Source organism: Dipodomys merriami, unplaced genomic scaffold (genome assembly GCF_024711535.1).
Source record: "Dipodomys merriami isolate MVZ:Mamm:240054 unplaced genomic scaffold, mDipMer1.0.p SCAF_2, whole genome shotgun sequence".
In the NCBI taxonomy this organism is placed as follows: domain Eukaryota; kingdom Metazoa; phylum Chordata; class Mammalia; order Rodentia; family Heteromyidae; genus Dipodomys; species Dipodomys merriami.
The window spans coordinates 71489530-71502676 of NW_027203381.1; the positions used below are offsets into that span (position 1 = coordinate 71489530).

Here is a 13147-nt window from a genome sequence, read left to right on the forward strand (position 1 = left end):
CAAAGAAAACTCAGGGACAACTCCCAGGTCCTAAGTTCAAGCCCAGGTCCAGAACCAATAAAATAACAATTTGTCTTTTTGAACCCTTCAATAAAGAAAAATATAGCTCATAGTCAATAGTTGTAGAATAAATTAACTTATTAAGTTAATTTTATGCTTTCTAGAATTTTAAATCGGAACTGGCGCTGTGGCTCAAGCGGCAGAGCACTTGCCTTGAGCTGAGGAGCACAAGGGCAGCGCCCAAGCCCAGAGTTCAAGCTCCAGGATCAAACAAAAAAAAGAAGAAATCTAGAATTTTAAATCATTCTCACTTCATTTTATAAGGGCGATATTTCTGTTTTCTTTCATTTATCTGAACTGATTTCAGGGAAGAGTGAATTTCTACTCATTTTATCTTATGATTTCATAGACCATTGCCAAAACTCTCAAGATAGTGTGTGAAGTTTTGTCCTGTGACCATGATGGAGGACCTCCCCGGATCCCTTTCAGCACCTTCCAGTTTCTCTACACATACATTGCAGAAGTAGATGGGGAAATCTCTGCATCCCATGTCAGCAGAATGCTAAACTACATCGAACATGAAGTGTGAGTCAACTTTTAGCCATTAGGGGAGAAAGTATTCTATAGATAATCCCCAATTTAAGTTGATTTGACCTACAACTTTCCAATTTTACAGCGGTACAAAAACATCCATTCAGTAGATATTAAGTTTTCAATTTGTGTGTGTGTGTGTGTGTGTGTGTGCGCGCGCGCGCATGCACACGCCAATCCTGGAGCTTGAACTAAGGGCCTGGGCATCGTCCCTGAGCTTCTTCTCTCAAGACTAGCACTAACACTTGAACATGCCAATCCTGGAGCTTGAACTAAGGGCCTGGGCATCGTCCCTGAGCTTCTTCTCTCAAGACTAGCACTAACACTTGAACATGCCAATCCTGGAGCTTGAACTAAGGGCCTGGGCATCGTCCCTGAGCTTCTTCTCTCAAGACTAGCACTAACACTTGAACCATAGTTCCATTTTGGCTTTTTCTGAGTAGTTTATTGGAGATGAGTCTCATAGACTTTCCTGCCTGGATTGGTTTTGGACTGTGACCCTCAGATCTCTGCCTTGTGACACAAGCCACCAATGTTGGGCTCCAATTTTAATTTAGTCATTTTCTGTGCCAATGACATTCGGTTCAATAATCTCTTGAGTTGCTGATTTCAGCCGAGAAGCACAGTTCCCACTCTAAGCTAAGACATTTAGTATATTAATTATAGGAAATGCATTTTCAATTTGTATTTTTAAATTGTACAGCTGGACATTACCCCATTGCTAAGTCAAGGAGAATTTGTCAGTTTTAGTGTACTAGGAACATAAAAATTGTGAGAAACATTAAATATGAAAAAGAGTAAGGATATCAAGAGTTAAGTGGAAAAGATGAAAAGGCCAGGTAATCCCAGATACTTGGGAGGCAGAGATCAGAAGAATCCCAATTGAGGCCAGCATAGGCAAAAAGTGAGATCTCATCTCAACAAACAAGCTGAGCATGGTGAGGTACACTTGTGAGGCTAGATATGAAGGATTATGGTTCCAGCATGGCCAAGACAAAACATGAGACTCTATCTGAAAAATAAGTTAAAGCATAAAAGGCTGCAAACATGGCTTAAGCTTGGATTCAAACCCCAGTACTATCACAAATCAACTAATTTGGAACAAGCAAGTTCTTTATATAAGATTCTTTACATAAGTTCTTTACTTAAGATTACTTGTTAACCAAACTAATCTCAGGTATTTATTTTTCCAAACAGAATTGGTCCTGACGGTTTGATCAAGGTGAATGACTTTACCCAAAACCCCAGGGTTCGGCTGGAATAAAAGCAGTTTGGGCAATTTTACAGGAAGATACAGAGATGATGTACTTCAGAATGGCTGAAGCCACACACCATCCAGTCCATTTTCTTGTACAACTGTACACACTAATAAACAATTAGGCAAACATAGGAAACCAAAAATGTGTGGAATGAAGAAATAAATTGTGGCACAAGGAACCTGCATTACCAGAAGGTTACAATTCATCCCATGCAGATTTTGAGTAACAGCAAGTATACAGTATGGTCACATTCAGGCCAGAGCCAGACTTAAGGATTGTAAAAAGGAGAATGCTTTTTAGAGGGGTGACATTTTTTATCTTTTTGTGACTCTTAGTTATAATTTAGACCAGTACCTCTTACATGAGCAATCAAGTTTTTAACAGTTTATTGTTCTATTTATCAGAACTATGCTAGTCATTCATTCATTCACTTACTCAACTTACTCATCAATATTTATTGAGGTTAGTCATATGCCAGAAATAGAGTTGCCAGACAAAATATAGAACACCCAATGAACTGATCTTATGAAGTTAGTGCTGTTATCTCCAGTATACAGAATAAAAAAAAGTATTAGAGAAATTAAGTTATTCAACATCACTGGTTAAAAAAAAAGTATCTGGGTGCTATTACTGCTGAGGAACTCTTGGAGACAGAGTAGAACCATTCTCACAGCTATCCCAGTCTGATAGGTAAGGAAGCTCTTCTGCATTTCTTGTTTGGGCTTCCTCTTTTTGCTCCAGAAAATGATCTTAGGCAGGAAGTCATGAGTAGATCTGATAAAGAGCCACTGGCATATGCCACTGTACCTTACAGAGATTTAAAACTCTGAGTGTGTGTGTGTGTGTGTGTGTAATTTTTATTTTTATTTTTTTTTGCTGGGCTTGTGGCTTGTGGCTTAAACTCAGGACCTGGATGATGTCCCTGAGCCTCTTTGTGTTCAAGGCTAGTGCTCTACCACTAGAATCACAGTACCATGTCTGGCTTTTTCTAAGTGGTTTGTTGAAGATAGGAGTCTCACAGACTCTTCTCCTTGGGCTGGCTTCAAACTGTGATCCTCAGATCTCTCAGCCTTCTGAGTAGCTAGGATTATAGGCATGAGCTGTCGGCATCCGGCTAAACTGCTTCTTTGTGTATTTATTTATTTTTGGTCGGTTGTGGGGCTTGAACTCTGGGCCTGGGTGCTGTCCCTGAGCTCTTCAGCTCAAGGCAAGTGCTCTACCACTTGAGCCACAGCACCACTGCTGGTTTTCTGGTGGTTAATTGGAGATCAGAGTCTCTTGGACGTTCCTGCCCAGGCTTTCTTTGAAGTATGAGCCTCAGACCTTAGCCTCCTTAGTAACTAGGATTATAAGCCTGAGCCACTGTCTCCCGGCCTGCTTCAATATTTTTTATCATTCATTATTGCTTTTGAGTCAGGTACAAGTCCATGGGTGCTTTAGGCAACAAGGGACTGACATGGTGATATACTAAAATGCATACCTGGCCCACAAACCTGGCTCATTGTATCCAACCATTTCTTTCTCATGATGAGATCATTCCAAGGGCTCTCTTGATCCTTGCCTCCAACAGACCCTTCTAGATCCATTCCTTCTTATCATTCCCAACAATATCGGAATCCTAGCATGACCCTAGTTAAGCCGTCAAACAGAGAACCTAGGAACAGATGGTTTGTATTTCTCCCTTAAAAAGGAAAAAAAATATTCAGGAAGCAATAAAAGTAGGATTTTATAAAGAAAAAGAAGTGGGCTCTTTCTTTCCTAAATTAAGTTTTTTGATTAAAGTGAAGGCTGCATATACATTTAAAGCTTTGGTGAAAAATGCAAACATCATGACTCAATTGCATTTTCACTATGCCTCATGCCCTTCTCTTTAGGCCATTCAACCAGGGACCTACCATCCCTAGTTAGCCAATTACTTCTAAGAGTTGAAAACTTCAGTATGAATGGCTGATTTTGAATGAGGTTAAAAGAAGAATTTTAACCTGAAACTCTTGGAGCAACTCCTGTATACTTCTGATGATATTGCATACCAGTGTTTCAGAAATGTGCACATTAGCATTTTTCTGAGAAAATTAAAAAGCTTTTAGCATATCCTCACAATTTTATATGCTCTCTAAAGGTTGAAAACCTTTGGTATGGAACAAATGTCTTAAGGAAAGGTAACAGAATAGTCCCAGATCCTTCTGTGCAGAACTGAGCTCATGCTCCCAAACATGTGACATTATTTGCAGCCTCTTAAATTTGAATCTCACATCCTGGGTATAAATCTGTGTTTACACTTTAGATCTTCATGTACTTGTAACTTTGGCTCTCTCCTATAATCTGGAATATGATCAAACATGAACAGTCTTTCACACTTCAGAGGTGAGCCAATTGGAAAAGTCATTGGTCCAATGTGCTCCATTATAAAAGACTAGATAGACAAGTAGAGTTGTGCATCCAAGATACCAAAGAGACTATACCTCAAGATACCAGAGACTAAACCTCTAGATCAGGTTTACAGGACTGGCCTATGTCTAGGCCATTCAAGTAGCTATCAGACCCAATGTTCCATGTAAGTCCAAAACAGTCATCAGTTCAAATATTTTTAAAATTCCTACTATGTGCAAGGCATTGTAATAAGCTGGGAACCCAACAATGAATAAGGCAAGGTCATTGCTTTTTGTAGAGATTAAATTCTACTTCAGAAGATGTTATTACATAACTATTCATCATTATAATTGTGAGAAATGGCACCATTCCACAATAGACTATGGGCATACAACCTAGTTTTCAGGAATAAAGGTGAAAGGAAAGCCTTTTTTTGGGAAGTCACCCATTTAACAACAAGCTGTAAGACAAGTTTGGATATCATCCTTACAGGTCATTCCCTGGGACAGGAGAAGGTCAGAGACAGGATGTGGGAGGGAAAGGGGACAGAGGATGGGGAGGTGGAGGGGGCGGGGAACAGGGAACGGGGATGGGGGGAGGAATGGGAAAGAACTTAACATCCATGCTTGTCTTCCCTCCAAATGGTCTCTGCACCATAAAGATCCGGATAGGAAAGAGTTTCAGCTTTTCAGGCCATTAGGGTCTCTGTGCCAACTACTCATTTCTGCCATTGTAGCACAAAAACAGCTGGACAAAAAGAAATTGAATGTGACTGTTCCAGAAATGGCTGATGCCTTCTTACACTGAGGGTGGATGGTTCCCATCTAGTCCACTAAACTCACTCTGGGAGCACCCTCACTGACTCCTCAAAATAATGTTTTGTCAAGTTTCTAGATAATCACTGTTCTAACAGGATACAACCATATGTAATCCAAAATGTATTTATCCACCCCTAAAGTTTGTCTTTCTACCCTTTTGTACCTTTCTTGCATGGCCCCATTCTCACTATTTCAACTTTCAAGATGTCAACATTTGGGATCAATCTTTTTTTTTTTTTTTAGTGTGTCATGGGGCTTGAACTCTGGGCCTGGGCACTGTCCCTCATCTCTTCAGCTCAAGGCTAGCCCTCTATCACTTGAGCCACAGAGCCTCTTCTGGTATTCTGGTGGTTAATTGGAGATAAAAGTCTCATGGACTTTCCTGCCCAGGCTGGCTTTGAACTGCAATCCTCAGATCTCAGCCTCCTGAGTCGCTAGGATTACAGGCATGCACCATGGGCGCCCAGCTGGGATCAATCTTTTCACATTGTGATTTAGGGGATTTTAGACTTTGGAGATTTTTGACTTTTCCAAATTTTGGTATTTGGAGATTGTGTTCAGGATTTTATGATCTACAACAGATCCAATAAAACTTTATGACAAGATATTATTCTTCTGATTAAAAAATTATTTTAAAACCATTCAACAATGGCAGTTGACTGACTTTGTTCACAGGCTGCATTCTGGGGATACCTACTACACACTGCAGTTAGCCATCTTGATGAGACATCAGTTCACATTGCCCTGCTCAATCTTTTATAATTTTCCTTTGCCTTTGGGATAAAAAACCCAAATCCTTAATCTATAAGAACTTTGGAATCTGACATCTTCACACATCTCCATCTCCACTGTGTATATTCACTCAGTGTCTCTTATTCACCAATCAGGCTGTCCTGGTCCTGTGTATGTATAGTACAAGTTCATCAAGTTCACCTTTAGAGCTCAGCTTACTGTTATCAATAGTAATAACACTCCATACCCAAAATAAGGAGGTTGCATAAGATTCCAAATGACAGAGAAATGGATAAGGGAACATTATACAGCCATTTTGTAATTGTAGATTAACGAGAAAACAATGTAAAGATGGTTAAAAGAAAACACATTATGGTAATCTGTATTATATTAACTTGAAATATACACATATGCAGTTGGAAAAATAGTACAAGGAAATGCACCAAACTTTAAAAAATGGTAGTCTCTAGTATGATTGAGTACTCTTTTTTTAATCTGTATCTAAAATGTATATATCTCAAATATGTATTAAAAACCTATTATAAAATATCAAGTTAAAGACTTGGAATCTTGATCTGGAACCTCGGGTGAATATACTAAAAACTTTTACAATGCTTTTAGCTGAGGTGAGATTTTCACAGCCTAATCAAATTCAAAAGCAATTTTGCCAAATATTCATTTCCTAAAATCCCTCAGGAGTATATAATTTATTGGTTAAAAAGTGTTTACTTCCTGGATTTTAATATTAGTTGCAGCACTTAAAAAAAAGAGGCTCTTTTTCACATAAATAACGAATCAAATGAGTTACTTAATTTTTCCCCAAGTTAAAAACGAATCCCATATACGATGACTTAAAAACCAATAACTAATCCCTATCACACTTAGTGTAGCTTGTCAATGGTAAAAACAATCACCTGGACAGAAGGTAGAAAACCATATACGGGAGCTGGATGCCGGCGGCTCACGCCTGTAATCCTAGCTACTCAGGAGTCTGATAGCTGAGGATCACAGTTCAAAGCCAGTCCAGCCTGGAAAGTCCATGAGACTCTTATGTCCAATAAACCACTCTGTAAACCGGAAGTGGCGCTGTTGTTCAAGTGGTAGAGCACTAGCCTTGAGCTGAAGAGCTGAGGGGCACCAAAAAAAGAAAAGGAAAGAAAGAAAGAAAGAAAGAAAAGAAAGAGAGAAAGGAAGGAAAAGAAAAGAAGGAAGGAAAGAAAGAAGGAAAGAAAGAAAAAAAAGGAAGGAAGGAAAGGAAAGAAATAAAGACATACTGAAAGAAATCCTAAGTGCTAACTATTGAGCACCTTTCTAGATCAGTGGAACCACGAATAACCCTGAAATTGCCATCCGAATTACATAAAGATGTCTGACTTTGGACGAGGTTTGGCTTTTACTGAATATCAAGAACGAAATCATTTAACACAGCACACAAAGCTCCAAACTAAAAACCAAAAGGCAGAGCCAATTCTTCCCGAAACGTGTTGGTTCTCCACCCCAATTATCATTCTCTTGGCCCGAAGGGAGTTGGAAACTCGGCCTCACACCGTTGCTAGGACTTGAGCCACTCTGCCCGCTTCCAAATCCGTCTGAAAGCGCCGACGGTCACTGCTCCGCACTTCTTCCAGGAGATGGAAATACTGAGTGCCTTCACTGGAAGCCTTTGGCAAAAGAGCATCTACTCAGGTGTGCAGGCGTCAGCTCCGCCCAGGGCGGTACCTGGACTCTCTCCGCCCCGCCCCCTTTCACTCGCCCCTCCCATCCGTCCCCGCCCCTTTGGCCAGGCCCTGCCAGGCCCCGCGAGCCTTCGGTTTCTCTAGCCCCTCTCCTCAGGCCCCGCCCCTCCCCTGTGCATTCTGTTGGTTTCTCCTTCCAGAACGTGACGAGCCCCTCTCCTTGAGGGGAGGAGTTAATAATTGCGCACGCTCAGGTCGCCCGGGATCCCGAGTCAGAAAAATGACAGCATGAGACAAGCTGTAGGGCGCGGCGAGCGGCGGGCACCTTACCGGAAGCGGAAGACGGGGGGGCGGGCCAAGGGAGATCGGAAGTCCGCGGCGGTTAATTCCATTTACAGTGCGTCTTGTCTTCTCTCCATCTGTGTTTTACTGAGACTGCGAGAAATGGTCAGGTCCGGATCTCGACCGGGCCAGGTGAGGGCTGCGGACCTGAAAAGTCTACCGTGGGGGTGGGGGTGGTGAGAGGCTGGAGTTGGTTTGCGGGCCGGGGACGCGGGAAGTTGGCGGTGCGGAGGCCGTAAGAACGCGTGGGCCTCCCGCCTCGCGCGGCTGCCCGTGGGCAGCTGTGGGCCGTGGGTCGGTCGTCGTGGACCTCCAGGACGCTGTAGGCGTCGGTCGTCGTGGTTCCCCAGTGTCACGCCTGGTTCCAGGCCGGCCTCACCCCTGGCTGGTGACAGGCTCCTACCCGGAGAATGTCCCCGCGTCTCAGCCAGCCTCTCTTGGCCCTTCCCGGGGTGGCCCTGAACTGCTCTTTTTTAAATCGTGATGCAAGTCTTCCAATTAGTATCTTTCCCTTTTCCTTTTATAGTTTGTAGCCCAGACCGTTATGCTGCTAACAGCCCTTGAACCAAATAATTATGCTTTTAATCCTAAATATGGAAAAGACATTTTTCACTATCTAGAAAGGGTGGCTCCAAGTCTGTTGGTTTAATGGTGAAAGAAAGCCAAATATGTTACTTCGGCACAAGGAAATGAAACCATTAAGATTTGTTGACTATGAATACAGGAAAATTCAGAAATTAAAAACCCACAAGATCAAAAATTGCAATTATTCAGGCATTTTAGCCAAGTTTTTTTTTTAAAAGGCACATGAACAAAGTATAGAAAGCCCTAATAACAAAGATTGCATCTAGTCTTTAGATTTTGTTTGCTAAAGACTATTGTCCATTAAAGGAATCAATGCAGGCTCATGCCTGTAATCCTAGCTACTCAGGAGGCTGAGATCTGAGGATTACAGTTCAAAGACAGCCCGGGCAGGAAAGTCCTTTGAATAAACCACTCAAGTGGTAGAGTACTAGCCTTGAGCTGAAGGGCTGAGGGACAGTGTTCAGGCCCAGAGTTCAAGTCCCGTCCCCCTCCCCCACACACACCAAGGGACAATAGCTTCTGAAGGAATGGCCAACCATAAGTCCAAGGCAGAAGTGTTTTGTGTGCCCATATACAACATCCATATACAACATATATATACAACATACTATATACACACACATATATGCATATATATATATATATATATATATATATATATATATTTCCAAGTCACATATCTGGAAAAGAGTTAATATCCAAAATACCACCCAAAAGCATACAAATAAAAAAAGAATCAATGAACAAATGAATACACCTTTCTTCAAAGATGTATACTTAGCCCACAGGTATATGAAAAGATGCCCAACCTTACTGATAATCAGGAAAATCCAAATTACAACCACAGTGAGATATTACCTAACAAAAGATGTTGTAAGGATATTGAGAAATTGAACCCTTTAGGTGGGAATATAAAAAGCATAGTTGCTGTGGTACTTATGGCCTTCAGCTTACTGAACAAGCACTCCACAAGCCATCTCTTTAGCACTTAAGACAACTGCTATGGAAAAGAGTGAGATTTCCTCAAGTTAAAAGTGACAGGGACAGGAGGGAAAAACTGGGAAAGACAGAAGAAAGGGTGACTGACATTGCCCAAAAAGAAATGTACTGAATACATGAGTACCTGACTTATGAAACAGTAACCCCTCTGAACATCACCTTTATAATAACAATTTCTAAAAAGTTAAAAGTGAGCCAGGTATTGCAACATACATCTATAGCCCCAGAACTTAGGAGGCTGAGGCAAGAGAAGTGTAAGTTTGAGACCATTGGGCAAATGTAATACCTTGGTTCAAAAAATAAACGAAAACTTAAAAATAGTACTCATCTGATTCAATCAACTCCACTTCTGGGTATTTGTTCAAAAGATCACCTGGCAGATACCGTGGGTTTTTTTTTGTTTTTTGTTTTTTTTGTTTGTTTGTTTTTGGTTGGTCGTTGGGCTTGAACTCTGGGCCTGGGTGCTATCCCTGAATTCTTCAGCTCAAGGCGAGCGCTGTAACGATTGAGCCACACAGCTCCACTTCCGTTTTTCGAAAGGTTTATTGGAGATAAAAGTCTCATGGGCTTTTCTGCCCAGGCTGGTTTTGAACTGTGATCCTCAGATCTCAGCCTCCTGAGTAGCTAGGATTACAGGCTTGAACCACCGGCACCTGGCTGCAGATACCATCTTAATATCAGTTTACATCACCAGTTACAGGACAAGCTGACATTTGTCTATGTATACTGTATTGAGAATGACACATCCATTTCTACCAGAAATACATAACCTGAGTTTCATCAGAAGGAAACATCAGACACATCTAAATGTCCAGAGGAACATTTTGCAAATTATCTGGCTCTTTAAATATGTCAAGGTCATTATAAGGGCAGTGAGCAGCAGCTCAAGGAACTATTCCAGATCAAAAGATACTAAAGGGACTTAAGAGCTATGAGAGTTTATTGCAGTTTGTGATCATGGACCACTTTTTGCCTATGAAGGACAGTATTGGGAAACTGCAACATGTGAATAAGGTCTCTAAGTTATAAAAGTAAATGTTGATTTCCTGATTTTGATAGTTATAGTAAAGAATAGTGTTTAGGGATGTTTTGTCTCTAACTTAACTTTGTAATGGCCAGATCCCCACTTTCCGCTCCCCCCAAAAAACCTACAATATTTTGTGTATTCAGAGATAATATGGCAAATGTAAAATGTCTAGAATTGTGGACTCTGTCTGAAGCATATATAGGAAATCCTTTGTACTAGTACTTCAAAATAAAAAATAGCCCTCAAAATAGAAGTAAATTGTTTCAGAGTGCTTTTATCAAGGGTTTGGTTTTTGGTTTTTTTTTTTGTTTTTTTTGTTTTTGTTTTTGTTTTTGTTTTTTTTTACCAAATGGAGAGAGGGAGGGAGAGAGAAACCATTATCTTACAATTAGGCTATATATTTTTCTTAGATAATGTATTTCTTTTTTTCCTAGTACTATCTCATGAGTCATGATTACCACCCCTTATTGCTCTGGTTATTTTTGACATAGGGTCTTGCTTTTTGCTTGGGCTGGCCTGGACTGTGATCCTCTGTGCTTTTCTGTATAGCTTGGATAACAAGTACTTAACACTGCCCAACTATTGACTGAGATGATCTTTTGCAAACTTTTAGCTTGGGTTGACTTTGAACTATGATATTTCCAATCTCCTGAGTAGTTAGGATTACAGGTGTAAGCCACCAGTATCTGGCCTTTTTCTTTTTCTTTTAAAAGACAACTATCTATTGAAAGGTTTTGTTTTGGGGACTTGATCTTATGTTATACCTTACATTTTTATTTTGATTCCAGCCAGGGCATAAGCATAGATATAACAAAAGGAAAGACTCTGAAAATGTGATGCAGAGATTAGTGGAGCCTTATTTCCTAAAAAGTTAATTCTTACTGCCGGCTTTATGATGCTTCATATCTCAAATTGTTTCACAAAACATAACTCTTCCCAACTCAGCTTTAATTACAGGTTTATGCCTGTAATCCTAGCTACTCAGGAGACTGAGATCTGAGAATTATAGTTCAAAGCCAGCTTGGGCAGTAAAGTCCATGAGACTCTTATCTACAGTTAACCACCAAAAAGCTGGAAGTGGAGTTGTGGCTCAAGTGGTAGAGCAATAGCCTTGAGCACAAAGTTTAGGAACTGCACCTGAATTCAAGGATTGGCACGCATGCATACACACACACACACACACACACACACAAATATCTTGTAGCATTTCTAGAAGGGCAAGTACATATGTAAGCAAATGATAGAGTATCATATAACTTCAGGAAGTTTGGTAGTTATTACTTAAATCTGTGTTGTGAGAAAATATGTAGACATGACAAAATATGAATGAAACTGAGACAGTGACTATGTATAGAGATGGAAGGATAAGGGACTTTGAAATCTCAAAATTAGTTTGGTGATTGTATTTATTAGATACAAAATTATTACAATATTAAAAGCTATACCATAGAAAGTCTGTTATTGCTCTGTCTACTAGATACTCTAGTGTCCATTCCCACAGATGACTATAACTATTTCTAATATTCCAAGATATAAGTTAAATGTAAAGGAAACACATATATTTTCCTTTTTAATACATAAAAGATAGCCCACCTATGTTACTTTTAAAGTCAGCCTTTCTTATTAAAAAAAAAAAAAGACAAAAGACCATTGCTTGTTTGGGGACTTAAACTCAGATCTTGGGCACTGTCTCTGAGCTTTTTGCTCAAGGCTAGCATTCTACCACTAGGTCCACAGCTCTACTTCCAACTTTTTGGTGGTTAATTAGCTATGGCTTATGGACTTTCCTACCTGGGCTGACTTCAAACTGATCCTCAGATCTCAGCCCCCTGAGTAGCTAGGATTTCAGGCCACCTGTGCCTTGCTTACAACATTGCTATATGAGATCCCCTCCAGTACTCTGGTTTGAACTCAGTTCCTTGCTCTCTAGGCAGGTCCTTTAGAAGTGTGAGCCACACTTCTAGCCCTTTTTCTGCACTAGTTATTTTTGAGCTTCTTGCCAGGGTGTGCATTGGACTGTAATTCCCCTATTATAAAATGAGATTGCTTCTTGATCATAGCTAGCATGACAGTCACGAAATACCTGTGTTCCTTGCTTTCTGTTCATAGGACATATTTATTGCATAAAGGTTGAGTTGTAATTTTGGATTTTTTAGGATATATCGTAAACAATAAATGACATGCTATATACATACAATTGAATTTTATTCGACCTTACAAAGAGAAGTTTTGATACATGTTACATTGATGAAGCTTGAAGACATGCTAGTCACAGAAAGACAAAAACTATTTGTATGAGGACTATATAGTAGTCAAATTGGTAGAAACAGAATGGTTATTGGCAGTGTGGAGAGAGGATGGAAGGTTACTGTTTGATAGATACACTGTTCTAGTTTGGGAAGGTGGGGGAAAAATAGGAATGACATTTCAAGGTTTGTCAAGATGGCACTTGAAATTATAGCAAGTTGATATTTAGTTCCACTGTAATATATTGTATTATAGGTGTTATCTTCAGGAAGGCCCCCTGGATCTGCCAGAATAACACATGGAAAAAAAGGGTAAGTACTTCAAGAAGATTATAATGTTAGGAAAACTCAAGAAATGTTAGATCTTTGGGCTGGATTATATTTTGCCTACCCCAGAAACTTAGATGGACCTCTGCCTTCACAAGTTCTGGGGAGTAACTTTTTGTATCTACCTATAATCAGTCATTTTAGTGGTTAGCCATCTTTCTGTTTTCATACTATC

At 40.2% G+C, this 13147-nt stretch overlaps 2 protein-coding genes across 2 annotated transcripts in view; both read left to right on the forward strand.

Annotated features, from left to right (window-relative positions):
• The window catches only part of Ropn1 (rhophilin associated tail protein 1), a 29237-nt gene extending 27263 nt beyond the window's left edge, over positions 1-1974 (forward strand). Inside the window, exons 5-6 of the mRNA XM_070030042.1 lie at positions 410-585; positions 1789-1974. Of these exons, the coding sequence (XP_069886143.1) occupies positions 410-585; positions 1789-1855 (243 nt within the window). The 3' untranslated portion in view covers positions 1856-1974. The remainder of the gene's footprint in view (positions 1-409; positions 586-1788) is intronic.
• Positions 1975-7840: 5866 nt separating this feature from the next.
• Ccdc14 (coiled-coil domain containing 14) overlaps positions 7841-13147 on the forward strand; it is a 32677-nt gene continuing 27370 nt past the window's right edge. The window contains exons 1-2 of the mRNA XM_070030040.1: positions 7841-7920; positions 12902-12957. Coding sequence (XP_069886141.1) covers positions 7891-7920; positions 12902-12957 — 86 coding nt within the window. The 5' untranslated portion in view covers positions 7841-7890. The remainder of the gene's footprint in view (positions 7921-12901; positions 12958-13147) is intronic.